General features: G+C 36.7%; 2 protein-coding genes and 1 long non-coding RNA gene across 3 annotated transcripts; 2 read left to right on the top strand and 1 right to left on the bottom strand.

The window, feature by feature from the left end:
- The first annotated feature begins 1,664 nt into the window (after nucleotides 1-1,664).
- On the top strand, nucleotides 1,665-3,795 carry cldn23.2 (claudin 23.2). Its single transcript, XM_056467084.1, has one exon. It carries the CDS (start codon nucleotides 1,811-1,813, stop codon nucleotides 2,582-2,584), a length of 774 nt encoding a protein of 257 aa, XP_056323059.1. The 5' UTR covers nucleotides 1,665-1,810; the 3' UTR covers nucleotides 2,585-3,795.
- A 2,903-nt stretch (nucleotides 3,796-6,698) lies between these two features.
- On the top strand, nucleotides 6,699-8,720 carry cldn23.1 (claudin 23.1). Its single transcript, XM_056467083.1, has one exon. The coding sequence runs from the start codon at nucleotides 6,766-6,768 to the stop codon at nucleotides 7,606-7,608; it is 843 nt and encodes a 280-aa protein (XP_056323058.1). The 5' UTR covers nucleotides 6,699-6,765; the 3' UTR covers nucleotides 7,609-8,720.
- A 3,885-nt stretch (nucleotides 8,721-12,605) lies between these two features.
- LOC130236391 (uncharacterized) lies at nucleotides 12,606-16,450 on the bottom strand. Its single transcript, XR_008838463.1, has 4 exons — nucleotides 16,117-16,450; nucleotides 14,723-15,009; nucleotides 13,375-13,450; nucleotides 12,606-13,274 (listed from the first exon to the last, which is right to left on the bottom strand). It is a non-coding gene; the product is annotated as an uncharacterized LOC130236391 (long non-coding RNA).
- Nucleotides 16,451-24,111: the final 7,661 nt, after the last annotated feature.

Raw genomic sequence — 24,111 nt, 5'->3', positions numbered from 1 at the left:
TAGGTCCACTTTTTGAGAAAAAAAGACTCACCCCTTTCACCAGGCTGGCTATGGCCCTAAGCATATATATGTCATTTATCATTACTCATTCTGTCATTTACCTTAAATCGAAATGTAACATTAAAATGATTTTTTTTATCAGTTTAGAGAGAAGTTTCCCCCCATATAATCCAGCACCAAAGTGTACTCTACAAAGTTTTTATTATTTTTTTGAATATATTTGAATTTTTCTCCTCTACAAACTTTATTTTTTTTTTATTGCTTGAACTGACAATACAAGAACATCAGAGCAAAGTCCAAGGTATCACAAACAGATCTTAAAAAAGGTCATTAATAAACATAGACATAAGAAAAAATATAATCACATTCAAATACAAATAAAAACATTAGACAGAAATGGAAAAAAATAATAATAATTATAGTATTATTCATTCATTCATTCATTTTCTTTTGGCTTATTCCCTTAATTAATCCAGGGTCGTCACAGCGGAATGAACCGCCAACTTTTCCAGCACATGTTTTACGCAGCGGATGCCCTTCCAGCTGCAATCCATCACTGGGAAACATCCACACACACTCATTCACACACATACACTACAGACAATTTAGCCTACTTAATTCACCTGTACCACATGTCTTTGGACTTGTGGGGGAAGCCAGAGCACCCGGAGGAAACCCATGCGAACACGAGGAGAACATGCAAACTCCACACAGAAACGCCAACTGACCCAGCCGAGGCTTGAACCAGCAACCTTCTTGCTGTGATGCGAACGTGCTACCCACTGCGCCACCACGTCGCCATTATAGTATTAATAATAATAAAATAATAATACTAAAAATACTAAATTAAACAAACAAAATTAAACAAATGAATAAAAATTGCAATGACACTTAAACAAATTACCATAAGGAAATCAACTAAAATTGAGAATGTTCTGTAAATACATCTGTATAATATTTTAGGAATCTTTTTTTTATTCTTAAGATGAAATGATTTTAGGAGGTAGCTAAATTCTGTTCTAAAATGAGCAGAGGATGGGTAATTATCTGCAAATTTCTATTTGTGAATGAAAATTTTGCCATATAAGATAAAAAAAACGTATGATGTGTTTCAGGGGGTTATCTTTTGGGTTATTATAATAACAAATAATGTCTTTTAGACTAAAGCAATTCACTGGATTGGCAGAATCAAATATATGAGAACTATAGGAGTATAGGACTATAGGAGTGACCAAAATTGCTTGGATATTGGACAATCAAAAAACATATGTACTAATGTCTCCTCTGTTTATTTGCAGAAAGAACAGGAGCTGTTGATGTCCAAAAATTTAGTAATATTAGAATTTACCAGATAAATTTTATGTAAAGTTTAAAATGTATTTCTAAAATGTATTCCTTGTAGGAAATGCAATATTTCCCAGGTAAAAGCCAGGTTATATTCCAGTCTATATCCTCAATTAAGGACCTCCAGTAAAACGTTCCTCAATAAATTTCCTTTTAAATTGAAAAAATTGACACAGAAACCATTTGTTACATTTCTTATCTAACAGACTGTCTCCTCTGCAAACCTACAGTCTCCAAACGCACGTGACGTCACTGTGGTGGGCGTGGTCTACAGGTGTGGCTGGAGCAGTCCGTCGAAACTTGGAGCAGTCTAATGTTGACAAACGCAGACAGTCACGTGACGCTCAACAATAGCCAGATTAGATGGGATCCTCCCACATGAAGTTTCAGGTTCCCTGCTACTCCTAAAACAAGCCTGAATCAAACTCATTCATTCCCCCTTTTTCCCCCACTCCCTAAATCAATCATGAGAACTCCTGGGATTTTTATTTTCGGCATGGTGCTAGGACCTTGCGGCTGGATCATGGAGCTCGTCTGCACGGTGGCACCAGCCTGGCGCACGATCAACAACATAAATGGGGAGTCAATCGATCTGGTCCTCCAACAAGGATTATGGGACATCTGCAAGACTTACTCGTCGTCTCAGAACATCCTCTGCGGACAGGCGGACACGCAGTACTTCAGCGCGCAGATCATCACGATCGCGCGGGGCTTGATGCTGTCGTCGCTTATCCTTAACCTAATTGGCATCGGTGTGGCATCTGCTGGAGTGCGGTGCTGGACTGAATACCCGCAGTGGACGGTGGCTGGGGTCGGTGGTGTCCTCATCTTCATCTCCGGGGTGCTCACCATCATCCCGGTGTCGTGGTACACCAACATCATGACTACCATCCCCGCCGCGTCTTCAGATGTCCGCGTCGGGTACTGCCTGGTGCTAGGCTTCATTGGGGGCATTTTGGAGGTGCTCGGGGGTTTGGTGATGTCTATCGGCTTGTGTCAGAGATGTGGCAGAAGCAAGCCAGCTGACAGGACGAGGATAAACGTGGTCAGGTCCGCGCAAAACCCGATGCCCCCACCGGCGCGCAGAGACACAGTGCCCAGTGTGAGCAGCATCAGCAGTGCCAGCAGCGCGCCCTATTACTCCAAACACACCGAGACGGACTTCTACAGAGCCAGGAGACAGGAGGACAGCAGACCAGTGAACGCTTATAAAGCACGACCTTACGATTCAGATCTGTAGATTAAAAGCTTTGAAGACTAGGCATGCAGCCTTACAATAACGTCATTACATCTTAACACATTTCAGCTTGGAAATATTTTTTATGGATCCTCGTTTATACTATGGAAATACAGACTATTTTAAATAAAATGACAACTTTTAGCCTACTAAAATAGACTATTGTGAAAATATGTACAGTACATTGTAAATATACCTGTTAATTAATAATTTCTGTATTTTGTGGTTTCTGTTTATTTGCGGTTGTGAATTGCATTAGGCCTACGAGATGTTGATCTCTGCTTTGTCGACTTTTTTTGTTGAAAATTCAACTCTACAGTTTAACAAAGTGACATTTATTGACATTTTAGTAGTTTGAAATAATTTTATGTATAAGAAATAAAATTATATAGAAACAAGTCTGTAAAATAACAGAACATTTACACTGAAACAAGGATTCAAAGACAGTTCTTTGGATTTACTATTTTTTAAATTTGGGCTGACTTTAAACAAGCAAATTATGTTGAACACTAGCTCAGATTAATTTGTTTGTTTAAATTTAACCTATATAAATTGTTTGCAACAATTTAGCAGAAATAATTTTTCAGCGTACTGTTTTTAACAAGGTTTTTCTACCATAATATACAACATAGACATTTTATCACTTTAAAGTATTAAAAATGTTTAGAAAAAGTCTAATAGAAGTCACAAAAGAAAGAAAATCATACTCTTCAAGGTTAAAGCTTTTGAAAACAAAAATTAAGGTCACATATAATTCAAAAGCATGAATAAACAGGAAAAAAATAAAAAAACATGGATCACAAAATATGGAAAACTGCAGTGTAGACTAAGTGCCTTGCATTTATATTTATTAAAAAGACTAATATTGGGGTTTTGAAAGTAATAGCTTGTTCATTTTATCCATTAGGAGAATAATTTTTAAAAGGCCTATTTGTTCAACCTTTAAAGAAAGACTCTGGTGATGTTCGTCTGGAATTGTGTGCATAAGTTCAACTTATTTTTAAATCAATCATGTATACAGCAGTAATTCATACAGAAAAAAAACTATTACAGACAATTCCACCAATTTTGGTGACAAAAAAGCAGCAAAAACTGATTAGCTCCACATACTCGAAGCACAATGACTCCAAGGTAGATCTACTTAGTCTCTTTACACGTTCAAAATATATACTTATTAATACTTATTAAAATACTTATTACTATATATATAGAAGCAAATTTTAAATAATAGATATATTGTTTCTATATATAGAACTAACTTTAAAACAAAAGTTGTATATTTCTTCGTTTTATGTAAGCCTAGGCCTATTTTCAGTTGTTTTGGCTACTGTAGTAGGCTACTGTCTTTTAACCGTTTTTTTATTTTTTATTTCTTGGCTTAATGTCTTAGCTTTAGTGAAGACTTTAATTGGTCAAATCTCTTAAGCTACATGTACGTCATAAATATGGCATGTGTATCAATGCTTAATTTAAGTTGTTCCAAGTTGAACTTAATACAAAGTAAAGTAAAATTTAAAACAAAGTTTCTCATAGTTGAAAAGCTGTTTATTAGTTTATTACTTTTATAGCCATGTGCTTCATGTTAAACTTCAGGCAGTTTATTTCATGTTAACCATTATGTTGGTGTATTTTATGTTTCACTGTCTGAATGTTTGTTACCTATTCACAGAAAGGCCATATTGATTAACAAATTTCTTACGTTTTACAGCGTGTAACATGAATGTTGTTATTGCTAGCTAATCAGTGCAATTTGTCAGAAATTATGGTTGCCCGCATAAGCTTTCTAGTCTGAGATTATTTCAAACAGCACTAACATTATTTTGCCTGTATACTTTGCACTTTATATTGTAAAGCCCTCATGCTGTACCTTAAATGTATTTTTGTAGCACTAGTAGGTAATGTGTGTAAATGCATAACTTATAAGCAACCTTTTGAGATTTTGCTGTACAAAAAGCAAACACGTTCTTCTGAAGTTGTACTACCACTTCACACATGAACAGATATGCGTGTTTGCAAAAATTGATGTCGTGACAAAATATGTAAATGAGGTTTCTTGTGCACAATAATGTTGTCATTGTTTTCAACTCATCCATTTTAATGGAAATGACTGAAGGCTGTTTATTTCCATGCATTTTTATAATTGTGACGAATGAACAGTGTCCTGGAGCTAGCGCAGATGTTTACATGCATTAATATACTGAATGATGAAGTGAAGAAATAAAAGGTCAATTTATATGATGTTGTACTTTTGTTATTTATAACTATTTTATAAAATACAAAAGTGATAAAAATGATCACATATTTTATTATATAATATTTGGTCACACTTTATTTCTGAAAGTTACTAATGCATAAAGATACAAAATATAAAACCACAAAAAAACTCTATCAACAACAAACAATAAAATGTAATATAATAAAATTTTTAAAACATATGTGTCCTGTTTATTTTAACTGAAGGGATCATTCACCCAAAAATGGAAAATCTGTCATTTACTCACCCTTCACTTGTTCAAAACCTATTTCTTCTGTTGAACACAAAAGAAGATAATTTGAAGAATGCTGGTTGCTGGGACTTTGATAGTAATTTTGCTCTCTAGAAGTTGATGGGTTCTACCAAACATTCATTCATTCATTTTCCTTTGGCTTAGTCCCTTTATTCATTAGGGTTCGCCACAGTGGAATGAACTGCCAATTTATCCAGTATATGTTTTACACAGTGGATGCCCTTCCAGCTGCAACCCAGTACTGGGAAACATCAATACACTACGGCCAATTTATTCAATTCATCTATGGCACATGTCTTTGGACTGTAGGGAAAACCGGAGCGCCCGAAGGAAATGTACGCAAACACAGGGAGAGCATGTAAACTCCACACAGAAATGTCAACTGACCCTGTCGGGCTTCGAAGCAGCAAACTTATTGACAACGCTAACCACCGAGTCACCATGTTACCCCTTCTACCAAACAGAATTCTTCAAAACATCTTCTTTTGTGTTCAACACATAAGAAAGAAACTCACAAAAGTCAAAACCACACAAGGGAGAGTAAATAAAATGTTTTCACTTTTTCATTTTTGGGTGAAGCTATTTATTTTACATTTTTATCTTTACAAGAGACCACTGTAATGTTATTAAATATAAAAATAGTTTGTATACCAAAAAAAGTCAGGCATATTCAGAAGAATTATTCAAAGCCATTTTAAAAATACTTAAGGATCACAAAGAATACACAAAAATACTTAAGGATCACAAAGAAGCCTTAAAATCAAATAAGTCATTTTAATTGTATTATGGGACCATGTTATCTGCTCTTTCAACCTTTGATGTTAAAAATTCAACTCTACAAGTTAACAAAGTGACTTTTATTGACATTTTAGTAGTTTGAAATAATGTAATGTATAAGAAATAATGTATAAAGACATAAGTCTGTAAAATAACAGAAACTGTACTGGCAGCTTATTACAAGGACTTGCACCTTAATATATAACACCAACCCAGACAATATATCACTTTATACTATTGAAAATGTTACTTTTTCCAACTTTTTAATGTTAAAAGTTGTCAGAAAGAAGTTTAAGGTTCATAATGCAATTCAAAAGCATAAATAAATGGGAAAAAATAAAAACAAAAAATAAGGAAAACTGTTAATGTATGCACTGTAAAAAAAATCTGTTATTATGCATTTTTTAATCATTTTTTAAAACGCAAGAAAGCAGCCGTTAAATTACAGACACTTACCATAAAATAACAGACCTTTAAATTACAGTAATTTCCTTAAATTTTAATTTCCGGTAAATGTCTGTAATTTACCGGTCATTATTTTACGATTTTTTTTTTCGACACCCTAGCTTAAAATAATGGATTTATTTTACAGTGTGGATATTTTTACAGTGTAGGTTTGCACATTTAATTGCTAAACAAATGTTTTGATTAACATTTAACATGAAACTTTATCAACTTTCCCTCAACTATGCATCACTGCCCTGAACACTGGAATTCCAAGTTTTACGGAAATGCTTAGTAAAAGAAATGCAGCAGAAACCAGTTTGTGAGTTTGAAGGAGACATGCATCACCACACCCTTCAGATGCTAATCGCCTCCTCCAGGTTTCAGTGTGTTTCTTCTTAAGCACCAGACACACTTCACTCACCTCAAAGACAGACAGCAGCTCAATCCTCAACCATGCGGACTCCAGGGATTCTGATATTCGGGATGGTCATGGCACCCTGCGGCTGGGTCCTGGACCTGACCAGCACGGTTGCAACAAACTGGCGCACTGTCAACAACGTGCCAGGTTTCTCTACAGATATGGTCGTGGGACAGGGAATCTGGGATAGCTGCTTGACCTACACATCGTCTAGAACCCAAACGTGTAACCAACAAGGCAACGACCAAATCTACTTCACCAGCCAAATCATTCCAATTGCTCAAGGAATGATGATCGCATCCTTGATCGTAACTGCACTCGGCTTGGTGGTGGCAACTCCTGGTGTCCGATGCTGGAGGGAAAAACCCAGATGGATACTGGCTGCGCTGGGTGGCCTTCTCATCTTCTGCTCCGGCGTCCTGGCCATCATTCCCATTGCGTGGTACACTCACATAATGACCAGCATCAATTCCACAATGGTCATAAGAAGCACGACGACGACCCCAGACATCCGTGTAGGATACTGCATCATTTTGGGCTACATTGGAGGCATCATGGAGGTCCTCGGTGGATTCGTGATGTTCATCGGGATTTGCTCCTGCTGCGGGGGACGGAATCGTGGAGAAAAGCCTGAACCCAAAACAAGAGAAAGGCCTGTGACCAGACCAACGGCTCAGCCGAGGAGCTACAGACCAAGAACTGTGAGTCCAAGCAATTCCAGCAGCGTACCATACTCGCAGAAGTCTCTGGACGATGACCTGGACTTCCCAAGAGCCAAAACCAGAGACAGAGATAGAGGTAGAGGAACAGACAGAGGGAGAGATTTGGGATCAGTCAATGCATCATACACTGGAAGACCGTATGATGCTGATCTCTAGAGGTATTAACTTGGTTAGGACATACTGTGAATATTCTTTTACAATTTTGTGAGTGTAGACGACAAAGCTTTTTGAGCAACTGGAGTGTAAATTCTTGGAATTGTTGTTACACCAGTTTTTTTTTTTTACAACGTACAAGTACACTGTATAAACAGATTTTTCAAAGTTTGTTTCATGAGAATACTAGTCTTTCTGATTCTGAGTTTAACTGTAATTCAATGTCTTGTTTGACTTCTAGTTGCAATTAATTGTGAATTTTCTACAGCATTCTTTTTTACAAGTATACAAGTGTACTTTGAATGTTTACAGCAGTTACTGTTTGTGCTTTCCATTTGCAACCTGAAGCTAAACAACTCTGAATTTGTAAATAGCTATAATGTCGGTTTAAAATTAGCTCATGCACCTTAATGAACATATAATCGGTATCACATTAATATCGTAAGGTTCGATTTAATACCAAATTATAACAAATGTCATTTGAATGCATTTAATGTGCAATATTTTCCTTTGCTGTGGAAATACAGTACAAGCTAAAGTTAGTCATCATGGTTTCTGTAATGCAGTAAAACTAGTAATACTGGTTGTTTCAGTTTGATCTCCACACGAGATTATGGGTCATGTTTGGATTGTCAGGTGATCCATGAGTCAAGTGAACAATGAAACGATAGCAATGAAGAAGTAAATGCCTACTTTGTGTTATTGGTTTTTTTTTTTTTAAATGTAATAGTATGAGCAAGAAGCTGTTGTAGAACAATGAGCTGAGTTTGTACCTTCAGTCAGCATCAAAACAAACTTGTACAGTACCTGTTACGTAAATTGACTATGGAGCAAAATATGAAATATATTACCACAATAAATTATGCTAATTAATCATTAACTGTAGAACAGTTACATGTGACAGCAGCAAGGTGTAAATGAGGTTAAATTTCTAAAACCATAAAAAGCTTTCAGACAGAGGAAGTAGATGTATTCATTTTTTGCTGCATTATTTTTTTCCCTGTAACTCATCAGATTATGCTGTATTTTACACTGGGCTTAAGATTTGTGAGGTTTCTTAACAATGCAACTTTGTGTAAATGTTCTTTTCTTGTATTAAAGTACTATTTATTTAAAACAAATGTTGGTGTATTTGTTTTGATAACAGATTATATATATATAAAATATAGCTGCAAGTGGCAATATTTGGGGTTTAAGTACTTGAATGCCTTAAGGTATAAAAATATTTTTATTTTTAGTATTCTTATTCAGTCAGTGATGAAAAATACCAGTTCATTTGACAGCATTTTCACCACTTGTGAACAGTTCTAATTAAACATTTGGACTCTTATTTAAAACCGAATAATTCTTTAAAAGGAGGAGGCAGTTTTTGTTAAGGATTTTTATGCTTTTGGGTATATTGAGCAACACCTTTCGAATACTTTAATGCTTTGATTGACAGCGCTGGTTCTGGAGACCAATATATACAGATCTAACACAGGTGCGTGCCTCATATATCCAGAAATAAATGAAGCCGCGTGCTCTTTGATCACCCCCTTGTGGCTGGATGCAAAACAGGTCATAAACCCCACCTTCGCCATGTAAATGTAAGGGACTAAAACCGAAAGAAAAACAAACCATACCTACCAACACTCCTGTTTTTCCCGGGAGTCTCCGGTATTTCAGACCCATCTCCCACCACCCTCCCGTTTTGTTATTTCTCTCAAAAAACTCCCGTAATTCCCCCAGTCTCCCGGATTTTCATAGACAAATGTTGGCCAGTATGAAACAAACACAATTAATAAATAAAAAACACTTCTAATAATATTTTCCAGACAATGGTTTTGGTTATTTGAGGTAGGTGATATCACGCTGATATATCTTTGCAATTTATGCAATGGAAACAATATATATTGTTTGATTGTTTTTGGGGTCAGTTTGAATTTATTATTCAAACAGTTTGAATTTGTTATGCTATAGTTTTATGCTATAAAAACAGGGGCTGGTTATTTTGCTTGACAGGTAGTTTACAGCTTCTCTGAGCAAACCATCTGAGCTTAGACCACATTGGAGATTTAACACCGGAATAATTTTTGATTTCTGTGTATTTTCACAATGACAAAATGAGATGTTCAGTAGTAAGCTGAACTAACTGACCTACAGGACCACTTTATGGTAGTATAGTTAATTTTATAGGAACATACATAGTTTTCATAGCAACCTGCCAAAACCTTTTTTTTCCCAAAAAAAAAAAAAAAAAAAAAAAAAAAAAAAAAAAAAATATATATATATATATATATATATATATATATATATATATACTGACTGAAACATCTGTCCCATCTGTGCCACTAATTATGCAACTCTGCTCTTGTTTGTGCTCAAATCATTTAAATCCTAAAGGTCTTCTAAATTCTGCTATGAAACAAATTCAAATTTCCAAATTGATTGACACAAATCTAGTAAAAACCTGTACAAAATGCAACTATGGACATTTTTGGGTGCACAATTTCCATCATACTAAAGCTAAATTTGAACAAACTTGATGTTTATTGTTGCATATGCAAATATATTCATTAATGATGAGCTAAAACGTTGTGACAAGTCACAGGTGAAGTTATTGTGGTTTTTAATCTCTTAAGGCCACATATTAGTGTCAAACATCAGTTCTGTTATGATACAATGACTGTGTGTGTATATTTCTGTGACAGCTTAATTAGCTGATCCTGGTCAACAGCGGTGGGATTTTATGAACACTAGCAGCCCTAGGAGCACAACAAACTGGCAAAGTTTAATGCAGAATGGCAAGGTATCTAGTCAATTGTGCCACAAGTGACAATAAATGTATATGATGGTAAGAATACAACACAACGCAAAGTGTGTTGCACTGCATTGTACAATTCTGCTTATTTAGCTCGTCTCTTTTAAAATAAGTGATTTTCAGCCACAAATGGGACAGTTTTAATGTGTTTTGCCTATTCGTTTACACAATAATGACATTTTGTTACAATGTTTAACAAAGTTTCATAAGTGCAAAAAATGCCACTGCTATCATTTCAATGCAAACACAAGCAATATAGGCATTATAGTCCAGGTTGGGTAGACTTGCGCAGTACAGTACTTGTCCATTTTAAAGGCAAGCTTAAACAAACATACACAACAATGGTGGATATGTGGTGGTGTTATTGCTGATCAAGAGTTTCTTCTTCAGCAAAAACTGCCCTAATTACACAAATATTACAACCGTCATCAAGAACACATACACACACAGCAAATTTGAAACAATACTAATGAATTTTTTTTTTTTGCATCAACATGGAACACAGGAAGACATTAGCCAACAAAGAGGTTATCATGACTCCCTACATGGACTGCTTACTAACAAGCTGACAGTGCCATCTAACGGCTCGGCATACATAATACATTTGGCAGCTTTCATTATTTGTTGTAAATGTGTGTATGTGAATTTTATACAACTTATAAAAAAAGCAGGAGAATTACTTATTTACTAGTTTTTACTACATTGTCGTATAAATGTAGCCTCAACAAAAAAACATAATTTGTATGATTAAAAATACATAAAATGGGAAATAAATAATACTTTCATTTCAAAATCTATCACATAAAAAAAAAAACTGTAAATCAGTCTGTCAGTTTGCCTGAAATAAGACAAAAATTAGCAGTCAATTATACAAGCAAACCAAATCTTTATTACAGGGTTTCTGCAGGTTTCACCAAGTCAAATTCAAGACTTTCAGACCTTTTTATGACCTTCAAGAATGAAATTTTAGACTTATATGAGGGCTAAACGCTAAGGCCCAGAAATAAAAAAATTACTTCCCCCATCTATAATCAATAAAAAAATGATTGCCCCATCCTTTTAATTAGTTATTTCTAAGCAACATATTTTAACTAATGTGTGAAAACAAGCAGACCTTTAATTGTTTTAATATAACGTAAATTAAAACTTTGATAAACTAAATGTATGCACAACAAACTGTTATAATATTAGTTATCAATAGAGTTTTGCTTAAAGTTTTATTGAGATGTATTGTCAGTGATTGGATGCATGTTGGATTGACCTGGTAGCTTTGCATAAACAAAAGGAAAATTAAGACCCATTCAAAAATTATTTAAGACCTGCAAGACAATATTTCAGTCAATTTAAGACTTAAGGCCTAAAATTTTGTTTTTGGAATTTAAGACAATTTAAGAACCTGCAGACACCCTGTATTAGAAAATTCTGTACAGAAAGCTAAAAATGTTTAAATGAATTCTTTATGCAGAGTAAACAGTTGTGTAACTCCTAAAACTAAAAAGCACGAGAGGGCCATGAAAATGGTGTGACTGCATTTCATCAACGCATCAAAGATAAATACTCATCCATCAGTGTACAAATCTCATCTTCTTTCAGTCATTCAGACTCTCCTGGCACGCATGAACTAAATCTAAAACCACATTAGCACTGAAATGCTTGGCATGTTTCAGCAACTAGTTTCTTTTATTTGAATGCACACGTATCGCCCCCAGCATGTACAGGAGAGAAATCATTCAAAAAATGTTGTGAACTTCATGTGTTTTTGACACAAAGGGCAACTATGATGAAAATCAACTTTTGTAAGCTGTTTGGACAGAACTATGTGTAGGTATAGTGTGTCCACGGTCACATTGGAGTTTTTTGGAACTTTGGACATTAAAATAGGATCCAAACCCCTGCAATTCTGAGACCCACCACAACATGACGTCGGAGTGCGGTTTTCCCCGGCCACTGATTTGATTGACAGCCGCGTATTAACATGCCTCCATAGTAACATGTATAATCAAATTCACAAGACAGAATTTGCACAACGCAACTGGCAATAAAAGATCCGTTCAGCTCTCTGATCATCTGCACCTCAAGAAAGGGTTTACAACACGTTTTTAAGAGTGCATTTTTGTAATAAAGTCAGTAAAATCGCTACGTAATTCATCACCACAGCCGCATGTCAGTACAATTATAAAAGAAAATGCATTAATCCAGGTAAGAGGACTTAAATCAGATTTATTTTGTACATTAACATAACGAATATGCAGCAGTGGATATTAATATGGATCCTGTCACATGCGCATGTGTGTTTGTGTGTGACGCAAACTTTGTAACAACATTGTGTGTGACTCATTGCAAAAAGGCTTGAATTAACTCCACAACAACTGCATCAAATTTCCATCTGGAAAGTTCTTACTGTAGTAAGGGAGATCTGCTTCATTCTTGTCCGTCTCTGTGCCGTTTATCTATGTAAAGGCTACATGTATCAGAGCAATACAGAGAAATCTTTGTGGCTCTGACACGCACGTGGGAATGGTGGGCAGGGAGAGCAGCTCACTTGCATTGAAGGCACATACAACAAAAACAGCCACCGTGTGTTTAGAGCTGAAAATTTCCATGTTCAGAAAGGTATAATAAATAATATGATGAGTATTTTGAGCAGAAACTTTATAGACACATTCTGAGAACACAAAAGACTTATCGTAAATCTTGAAGGGGTAAAATAGGTGCCCTTTAAAATAGTTTGTTTAAACATGGAGTACATTCAGTGACACTCCTATTCTTCTAACAACATCACAGCTTGAATTCATGCGCAATGAATAGAAAACTAAATGTCATGCTGGAATGTTCTTTCATGTGACGTGTAAGTGATGTGTTGACTGTACTGTTTAGAGAAGGAAACAAAAAGTAAAAGCAAGTTATCTTATTGTGGCCATAAAGTTGATTTGAGCTAGTGATGATTTAAGTGATGCTAAACGACAAACCTTTTCACTGACATGTTGCATTAAGACATTTTAAAGATGCTCTCCATTTCTTAAGGCTTCTTCAGCCGCCTTCTTTCTGTTGACAAAAAAAATCTAATCAGTTTTGCGATTTTGTCATTATAGCAAATCAACTCAAAAATCAAGTCCATCTACGCAATTTGATTTCCTTTTGTTTCCTTAAAATGTTAATTTCATAACATGTTGTTAAAAAAAATACATGTTCAAAAGATTTTTATAGCCTGTCACTTCACAGTTAATGTCGTGTGGCGTAACCATTTAGTATAAAACAAATTATTTTAATTAGTACCCTGAAAGACAAATGATGCAGAAACAACTTTCACAAAATTATACTAAACGCTATACTAATGAAGATAAAAAATAATCATCTCAGACTGGTTTCTTGAACATGACAATGAGTTCACTGTACTCAAATGGCCTTCACAGTCACCAGATCTCAATTCAATAGAGCACCTTTGGGATGTGGTGGAACAGAAGATTCACATCATGGATGTGCAGCCGACAAATCTGCAGCAACTGCTTGATGCTATGATGTCAATATGGACAAAAATCTATGAGCAATATTTCAATTACCTTGTTAAATCTATGCCACGAAGGATTAAGACAGTTCTGAAGGCAATAGGGGGTCCAACCCGGTACTAGTAAGGTGTACCTAAAGTGGCTGGTGAGTATATTTTAAAATAAGTTATATACAAATGAACAATTCGGATATTTGTACAACTTGACATTTTACAACTTGAACTAAGCTTTGCATAAGTTTAATTAGGTACGTGAGGTCGATTATTTTTTTCTCTGCATGATTTGGTTGCACCACAAGTCTAATTGGGCAGACGCAATGCTTTAAATATTAACAAGCAGTAAAGGTGGAAAAATAAAGACTTTTTATGAGTATTCATGCGTTTAGAGCTTACAGAGGTATGTTCTATGCAATGGTTTTGATTCCTTCTCTGATGCTATCAGTTTACCAACTTGTTATATATATATAGCACTGGCATATAATGCAGCAAACAAAGATCGTCAATAGATTTTGCTCAGACGAAAAATGCTTATCCCATTACTTGTTTTTAAATAGATCTTTGATGAATCAATTTTTTGTTAATTACTTCTGTTCAGATATCTACAAAATATAAAAAACTGAAAAGCTGATTTATTATAATACAATTCCTCATTTAAAAAACTGACACTGTTCTTTTTATGTTTAACGAAGAATGAAAAAAGGACTTTGCTGAGAGTTCATTTGCTGTGTTTATGCCGTTGTATGCATAAACTCCCCTTTTTTAATTGATTATGAATTCTAAAGCAATTTTAAAAAATAATTACAAATTCTTACCTCTTTTTTGCTTTTTTCTTTTGACGGAAAATTGCAACAGCAAAAAACAGCACAATGCAGACAACGATGACAGTCAGGACACCAAGGGTGAGCGGGACAGCCAGAGCCTCATTGATTGTTTCCTGACAGGTTTCCCCAGTATATCCCAGCATACACTCACATGCAGGCTCTTCATGCACTAACACACATCTGCCAAACTGACATGTGACATCAGCACATGCATCCGGTTGTCGAGACATGCCACCATCTTTATCCAGAGAACTCATGGCAGGTACAGACATGCTGAACTATGAAGCAAAAAAAGGAAGGAAGCACTCGGAAACTGCATAAACAAATTTTCATTCAAGAAAAAACTCAAACCTCAAAAAGGTTACAAAACATGTTTTTTTTTTTTTTTTGCAGCGATGTCAGAGAGGAACCATTTTTAAGTGTTTTTTTTTCTGGCTTAATAAAGACAGAATCATAAGCGAACATCAGAGGATCCCTTTCCATTATATAAAAAATATCTTTATGGTACCATGTCAGTAAAGAAGCTTTATTTTTAAAGATTACAGATAAGGAAAAGTAGGATAACCTGGCAAATCCAAAAAAGGTGTGCCCTAGGAAAGGTGAAACCAGGCGTAAACAATTACACCTTTTTCAGGATATTAACAAACCAATAAAAACTAACTAACAAAGCACATGAACAACAACAAATTGATAAATTAAATAGAGGTTAAATAGACTATTTGCATTTAAAAATATTAGACAACAAATTAAATTTATATATATATATATATATATATATATATATATATATATATATATATATATATATATATATATATATATATATATTTGAATATATTAAAAAGCTACTTATTCCTGTTTAAACAGAATTTTGAATTTATCACATGACAGTTTAGAAATCATTACAATATGCTGACTTGATGCTCAGGAAACATCTATCATTACTATAAATGTTGAGGAAAAACTGGAAAATTGTGTTCAGAGAGTTCAAAAGAACATTTCTTTGAATTTTTTTGAATTATGAATTTTGCCACATTAAATCAATTTTAAGCATCCTTGCTTACTAAAATATTCATTTCTTAAAAAATATCCTGAACTACACCTACATTTTAACTTGTAGATTCATATTAGACTTTATTTAGTTATCCTTATTTGATCAATTTGAGCCTAATCTTTTCTAATAACGACTAATTTAAAAACAGCTCTGAGGTAAGAGCCTTTGCATTATATTAAGTCTTATTAAGCATTCATTATTTAGAATTTAACTTTTACAGAGAGGTGATATAATTCTTTTAAAGCAACTTCTAAAAGCAACTTAACAAAACATTTACATTATTAACAACTTCCTAAGCCACAAGAACTACAGCAAAAGAACAAATACTTACACTTTTGACGTCAAAGTTGGAAAACAGTCAAAACTAAAACTGGAATGCAATTATATATATATCCAGGTTTATACAGATGAGTAAAGAGAGCTGAAGGCGCCAATGTTCCCAAGTAGAAAACAGACCCACCCATTTACCGCAGCACAGGTAAACTTAGAGAAACCGGAATCCTGTCCTGTACCTTCTTTATCTGACAGAAGAAATATGGGTCTGGTGAATATACAGTAGCAGCAGTAACAATTTAACGACATTTAAAATCACTGTTGCTTGTGTGTGTCAAGCAGGCGTCGATAAACAGTGAGCTCTGGTGTCCCTCCGCCCTTATCTGTTCCTCATCGCGGCGCCTTTACATGATCACGTGAGTGGACGATTAGTCATTCTACAGAAACGTCCACTTTTGTCTAAATGTCTAAAAAAAACGATTAAAATAAATTACTTGGAGCATTAATCAATTACCTTTTCATTTTATGAAAACTTTAATGGCAGGTTTTTATGATCGTTGTAGATATTAGCCTATTTAAAGATCACATGTAGACTACCATTTTTGTCACAGGCGTTACCAACATTATTCAATAGTAAAGGTCCATATTATGTGAAGTATTATTTCTTGATTTTTTTTCAGCATATGTAGTCAGAGTTACAGAAAAAATAACGATAAAGCAACAAATATGGAGCTTATGTTTTATTTATTTAAAAGGGGACCTATTATGCAAAAATCACATTTATGAGGGTTTTAAAGAAAGTTGTGTGGCAATGGTCTGAATATAATCAGCTTCTAATGGTAAAAAATGTAATCATTTTTACTTTTTATGAATACACTTCATAAAAACAGTCTGCAAAAACACTGACATTCTCCCTTTGTACATTCCAGTGGCGTGGAGGAGTGAAACCGTCCAGTTCATCAGAGCGGTCCTGACACTGCATTCAGCCGTCACACCCCTGCTTTTTGTCGATACACATCCTTCCATGAGCACAGCAGAACTGATCTAGGAGCAAACGTTTGTTTGAAGTGTCAGTTGAATAAGTCTTGAATCTTAAAATCAATTTTAGAATTTTACTCATGAATTGTACCTGCTTTACAGCGGTATGGACAGCCCTGCTCATTTACAGTCTTTCTCTCCATCACACATGAGTGTGCAAGACACACTGACACCTATCATTACAGGGTTTAGAGCCCATACGACACTTCAGTGGTCCTGAGTTTGAGTTTTCCATTGCCATAGTGGGACATCAATCCTCATCTGATCCGTCACACACCAAATCTTTATCAACATACCTCACCCTGTCCTTACACACAAAGTCACCTACAACAAAGTAAAAGGATTGTTACTGCATGGCTTCTAAATGTAGCCATATTTAGTGAAGTTCCTCAGGTAAATGAACATTTCACACGAGTAATTTAGGGCATGTTAAAAACAGTATGAAAAGTTTACATGCACCCAAGATTAATTGTTAATAAAGTCTAAAAGCATGAACTGTGAAACTTGAATCAAAACTTTGGAAATTACTTTCCAAACTCTAAACCCATAGTAAAGTGAATCCTTTTTAAAAATAAACTTCCTATAAGAGTATGAGTTGGCCATCTGTCAAAACAAAAAGGTTTCATCATATCCATCGGGACAGTCTTTCTTGCCATCACAGAGACTAGTGGGAGTTAACCAGTCATGAAACAATACAGAAGGACTTTCACATTTCATCACCTTCGTAGGTTAACCTAAAAACAAAAGCAGAGTAAATACATGGATTCTTCGGAGAACCAACTAAACCACCACGTCAAGGTTTTAGCAACAAGGAAACGTTTACAGGGGAGTCAGGCAAAAGGCATTTCAGATTTAAAAAGGTAAAAAGGAACAGATTTATGAAAAAAGGAAATGTTTAGTAAAAACTAATAATAATAATAATAATAATAATAAATGTAAAGTACAGCTTATGAAAAGATTAATTGTATTTAACTGCACTTACAGTATGTCACAAATGTGAGTACACCCCTCACATTTCTGCAAATATTTATTTATATCTTTTCCTAGGACAACAGTGCAGAAATGACTCTTTGACACAATGAAAAGTAGTCACTGTAAAGTTCATTTAGCAGTGTAAATTTATTGTCCTCTCAAAATAACTAAAAATACAGCCAATAATAGCTGATCCCCTGGCAACAAAAGTGAGTACACCCCTAAGTGAAAATGTACAAAATGCTCACAATTAGTAATTTTCCTTCCCCTATGCCATGTGATTTATTAGTGTTACACTGTCTCAAGTGTCACCAGATAGCAGGTGAGTTAAATTTGGTATAAAAGCTCTTCCACTCTCTCAACTTGGCCACTGAAAGTTCAACAAGGCACCTCATTGCAAACATCTCTCAGAAGACCTGAAAAAACTAATTCTTGCTTTGCCTATAGATGGCCTAGGCTATAAGAAGATAGCCAACACTCTGAAACTATGTTGCAGCACAGTGGCCAAGACCATCCAGCACTTTAAGAGGACAGGTTCTTCATAGAAAAGGGTTTGCCATGGTTGGCCAAAGAAGCTGAGTGCACGTTCTCAGCGTCACATCCAAAGATTGTCTTTGAAAAACAGATGGATGAGTGCTTCCTGCATTGCTGCAAAGATTGAAGGGATGGGAGGTCAGCCTGTCAGTGCTCAGACCGTACGCTGCACACGGCATTAAATTGGTCTGCATGGTTGTTGTCCTAGAAGGAAACCTGTTCTAAAGATGATGCAGAAGAAAGCTCGCAAACAATTTGCTGCAGACATGCAAACTAGGGACTAGGTTTACTGGAACCATGTCCTGTGGTCTGATGAGACCAAGATAAACCCATTTGGTTAAAATGGTGTCAAGCATGTGTGGCTGCAACCAGGTAAGGAATTCAAAGACAAGTGTGTCCTGCTTACCGTCAAACATGGTGGAGGGAGTGTCATGATGTGGGGCTGCATGAGTGCTGCTGGCATTGGAGAGCTACATTTCATTGAGGAAAACATGAATTCTAACATGTACTGTGACATACTGAAGCAGCTCTCTTAGGAAACTGGGCTGCAGAGCAGTGTTCCAGCATAATAATGACCCCAAACACACCTCCAAAATGACCACTGGCTTGTTAAAGAGGCTGAGGGTAAAGGTGATGAACTGGCCAAGCATGTCTCCAGACCTAAACCCCATAGAACACCTCTGGGGCATGCTGAAAATGAAGCTGGAAAAGCACAAGGTGTCAATTGTCCACCACCTCCATGATATTGTGATGGAGGAGTGCAAGAGAATTCCAGTGGCAACCTGTGAAGCTCTGGTCAACTCCATGCCCAAGAGAATTAAAACCGTGCTAGAAAATGATGGTGGCCACACAAAATATTGACATTTCACATTTTTACTTAGGGGTGTACTCACTTTTGTTGCCAGGGGTTCAGCTATTATTGGCTGTATTTTTAGTTATTTTGAGAGGACAATAAATTTACACTGCTAAATGAACTTTACAGTGACTACTTTTCATTGTGTCAAAGAGTCATTTCTGCACTGTTGTCCTATGAAAAGATATAAATAAATATTTGCAGAAATGTGAGGGGTGTACTCACTTTTGTGACATACTGTATTTAGTTGTCATGAAATTAAGCATATACCCATCTTTAAAGTGCCCAATTATGTCAATTCAACTGTTCCTAATTTGTTTTGACGATATCCTAGACTAGGTTTACATCCATTCGAGTTAAAAACCACTTAAACTGCTCAATCCATGTAGCTATCACTCTTTTCTGAACAAAACAGTTTATTCAAGGATGTGTTCTTTGAACTTCTTGAGCCAGGGATGCACCAAGTTGCCTTTAAAGAATTAGCAGCAATGAAATTGATCCGTGTTGTCACCTCGCATTGGCTGTCTGGTCTCATCTGGACCCAAAAAATTAGTGTGAACAAGCAGACGATAGCCGACTGAAAAGAGAATGTATGTTCTGCACCTGAGTAAGCAGATGTATCTGCACCTGCAGGTGAGAGCATCTATAGTCATTCCACAAAGTATAAAAAATAGTGCTGCACACATACAGTACAAACCATAAACAAAGCAGAGTTTGCATACCATTTTCACAGTGACTCTCACAAAACACAGAGCAATTCACTTATGCAAATCTACTTGATACTCTGATAATTCATATTGTTTACAAATATTTAAGAAATGACAGGCTACATCTTCATATTCCATCTTGACTTGTGTCGTTTGCGTAGTTTCGTAACTTCAGTTTATGCTTGTACTCCAATTCATCAACCAATCAGAGCACTCTTTCACAAATGGTCGACGCAGATTCTACATGCTGAATCGGGCAAACTCCCTCCGCCATGAGCCCGATGAAAGTCAACATGTGGAAATCATCAAACAATCTAGCATGACAGTACTGTAGCTCACAGATGGCCTAATGATGCCCAATGACTGATCATTAGCTTGGTGTCAGGACCAAACTCTAACTCTTTTAACTCTAAACCAGGCTTAAACTACACCCACAATGTAGAAGGATCAATGACAGTAAAGACCATTGACTGGAATTATGAAGACACAAAAAAACCACAAACCAAAACTCATTTCAGGCAGTTCAGAATGACTTGGAATCACTACTTTAACATTTGTACTTCAACATTGTACACAGCTACTTTAACATTTGCCACCATTTCAATGAAAGCTTTGATGCCGCATAATGGACTCTTTCCAAGTAATGACCATTACATTTGTTTTGCATTTCTAATTGGAGTCACCAAAGGTGCCATTTCCTGATTCTTCTACAGAACACTTACCACAGTCAGCTTCATCGGCACCATCCCAGCAGTCTCTCATACCATTACAGACGAACACCTCTGGAATACAGCGGGTGTTCCCATCACATCGAATAGTGCAGCTCTTGGTGGGTTTCCAGCAGTCAGCTTCATCAGAGTGATCCGGACACTGAGGAGTCCCATCACACACTTGCCGAAAATCAATACACTTCTTTCCCTGAATACACTGAAACATACCTGTGGATGAATCAACATGCAATGAACAGGTGAGTTGGAGTAAAGTTACTGGTAATACAGTTTAGTTTCAATGAATTTCACAAATTTTTCTCACCAGGATAGCACTGAAGTTTACAATCTTCTTCATCAGATCCGTCCCTACAGTCCCTGTCTCTATCACATTGATTGTACTGGACACACTCACGTCCATCTTTACAGGGTTTAAAGCCCACGTGACACTTGAAAGGAGCCATTTTGGCTTTACAGCCAACCTCATCAGAACCATCAAAGCAGTGAGATTGGCCATCACAAACAAAAGCTTTCGCAATACATTTCCCGTCCTCACAGAGGAAGTCACTTTTATGATCAACAGAAAATGGCATAATTGGCAAGAGTCATGAAAAAATACATCTTTGGGATAATGGCCTACTGGAGGAGAACAACAGGAGAAAAGGTAAAGGAGAAGGAGGAGGAAGGGGGGGAAAATGAGAGTAAAATAGCAATAATATGAAGGAGGTTAACATGAAAGAAACATATGGAAAGACGATTGAAGAGGAATGGAAGAACAAGGTGAAAAATGGGGAGAACAACATGTGACGTTGTTTATTGTTTTTAATAAATATCTAAAATATTTTTTTAAAATGGCCTTTGTAAAATGAAAGTTCAAATGGCTTGAAACGGTTGAATTTATTTGTATTGCATATACCTAAATTGTTATAGCTTTTGTTTGTTTTATATTGGTTTATTTATTTATTTAATGTGATTTTATTATATCCGATATATGTAATTTTTTAAAGGATTTCCATATATCTCCCAAATAAAAAAAGAAACAAAGAAAGTAACCCAGTCAAGCAAGCACTCTTTCGGCCAGTCTCTTTCACACACACACACTTCAAAACACACCATTTAAACTTGACAAAAACTCTTGACAACTGAAAATTACTGGCTGCTGTGCCTTTAATGTGGTGATAAGATTTATATGCGTTACTGAAACGCAGATGACGCAGCAAAGAAATATCACTTATAAATTAAAACTATTTTATGCAACAGCCTTACACTTAAAACACATTTTCTGTTGATCATAAAAGTGACTTGCAAGTTGCAAGATGGCGCCGATGACGATGGCCGCCTCCGTGTCGTACTCTGCAGTAGTGTTTGTGTTTTTGTTAGTTTGTCCTGTCTCGAGTCATATTCCTACAATTAGTTTCACCAGAGACGAATTGTTGGACATTCGGGCACATACACCACCGAATATTTTTCCACACCTGGATTTATCTGATGTTCTGTTGGACATTGTAGTCGGAGGAGCCGCGGTGCTACTCAAACGCTTTCAAGCGCGCAGACGAGGAAAGCGTGCAGGCGAGCTTGTGAAACTGAGACAGCGCGGATTTCGGACCGCGCTGCCTAGCATCCATCTGGCAAATCTCCGCTCTCTACCCAACAAAATAGACGAACTCATTCTGCTCTCTCAGACAAACAGGGATTTTCTGCATTCAGCTGCTCTGTTTCACGGAAACTTGGCTGAACGACACCATACCGGACAACGCACTTCACCTACCGGGCTATCAGCTGTTCAGAGCGGATCGCGACGAAGAATCAACGCGGAAATCGCGCGGTGATGTGCTTTTACATCAATAAAAGGTGGTGTACAGATGTAACAGTTTTAAAGAAGATGTGCTGTCCAGATCTCGAAGCACTGTTTATTAACTGTAAGCCTTTTTATTCCCCGCGCGAGTTCTGCTCGTTCATCCTCGTCAGTGTTTACATTCCTCCGCTCGCGCACGCTAGCCTGGCGATACAGAAACTAGCTGATCAGATCACAGTGATAGAGCAACAACACCCGGACTCTCCTTTAATCATTCTCGGGGATTTTAACAAAGCAAAACTGTCCCGTGAACTGCCAAAATGTAGACAGCATGTTACATGTCCCACAAGAGACAGAAATATACTGGATCACTGCTATACCACAATAAAGGATGCATACCGCTCCGTCCAACGAGCAGCTTTGGGACACTCTGACCATTGTTTGATTCATCTCATTCCAACCTACAGGCAGAAACTGAAAACAGCCAAACCTGTATTAAGATCTGTGAAAAGATGGACTAACGAAACAGAGCGGGATCTACAAACCTGTTTCGACCTCACTGACTGGAGTGTTTTTGAAGCTGCTGCAAACGATCTGGATGAGCTCACAGAGACTGTAACATCTTATATCAGTTTCTGTGAAGACGTGTGCATTCCTACCAGGACTCAAATCACATACAACAATGACAATCCATGGTTCACTGTAAAACTCAGACAGCTACGTCAGGCCAAGGAGGTTGCTTACAGGAATGGGGATAGGGCCTTGTATAAGCAGGCCAAATACACACTGGAAAAGGAGATCAGAGTCGCAAAAAGGAACTATTCTGAGAAACTAAGGAGTCAGTTCTCTTCCAGCGACTCAGCATCTGTGTGGAAAAGTCTGAAAAACATCACAAACTACAAGACACCATCCCCCAGCACTGTAGACAATGAACGACTTACAAACGATCTGAATGAGTTTTACTGCCGGTTTGAGAAAACCCCCCACACCCACTCTGAACTGCTCTTCATGCCACCATTAACACCTCCACCACCCCCTGCCTCCCCCATACCTGCACTACAGTTTAACGAAGATGAGGTGCGCCAGGTCTTCCGGAAACAGAAGAGGAAAAAAGCACCAGGCCCAGATTTTATAACACCAGCCTGTTTAAAATCCTGTGCTGACCAACTGGCCCCCATCTTCACCCTGATCTTCAACAGATCACTGGAGCTGTGTGAAGTGCCCTCCTGCCTCAAACGCTCCACCATCATCCCCATCCCAAAGAAACCCAAACTTACAGGACTAAATGACTACAGACCGGTGGCACTAACATTGTGGTCATGAAGTCTTTTGAAAAACTGATGCTGGCTCACCTGAAGAACATCACTTAACCCTCACTGGACTCTCTTCAGTTTGCCTACAGAGGGTTCAGAGTACTTATCCAGAGCGAGCAGAAGGGCTGCCAAAA

This window comes from Danio aesculapii, chromosome 10 (assembly GCF_903798145.1).
Source record: "Danio aesculapii chromosome 10, fDanAes4.1, whole genome shotgun sequence".
Classification (NCBI taxonomy): Eukaryota; Metazoa; Chordata; class Actinopteri; order Cypriniformes; family Danionidae; genus Danio; species Danio aesculapii.
The sequence above is the reverse complement of the archived record's forward strand: the minus strand, read 5'-3'. Positions and strand labels throughout refer to the sequence as shown.

What these genes read in the sequence shown, in the direction of transcription:
- cldn23.2 (XM_056467084.1), top strand. Translation starts at nt 1,811, where the DNA reads ATGAGAACTCCTGGGATTTTTATTTTCGGCATGGTGCTAGGACCTTGC.
- cldn23.1 (XM_056467083.1), top strand. Translation starts at nt 6,766, where the DNA reads ATGCGGACTCCAGGGATTCTGATATTCGGGATGGTCATGGCACCCTGC.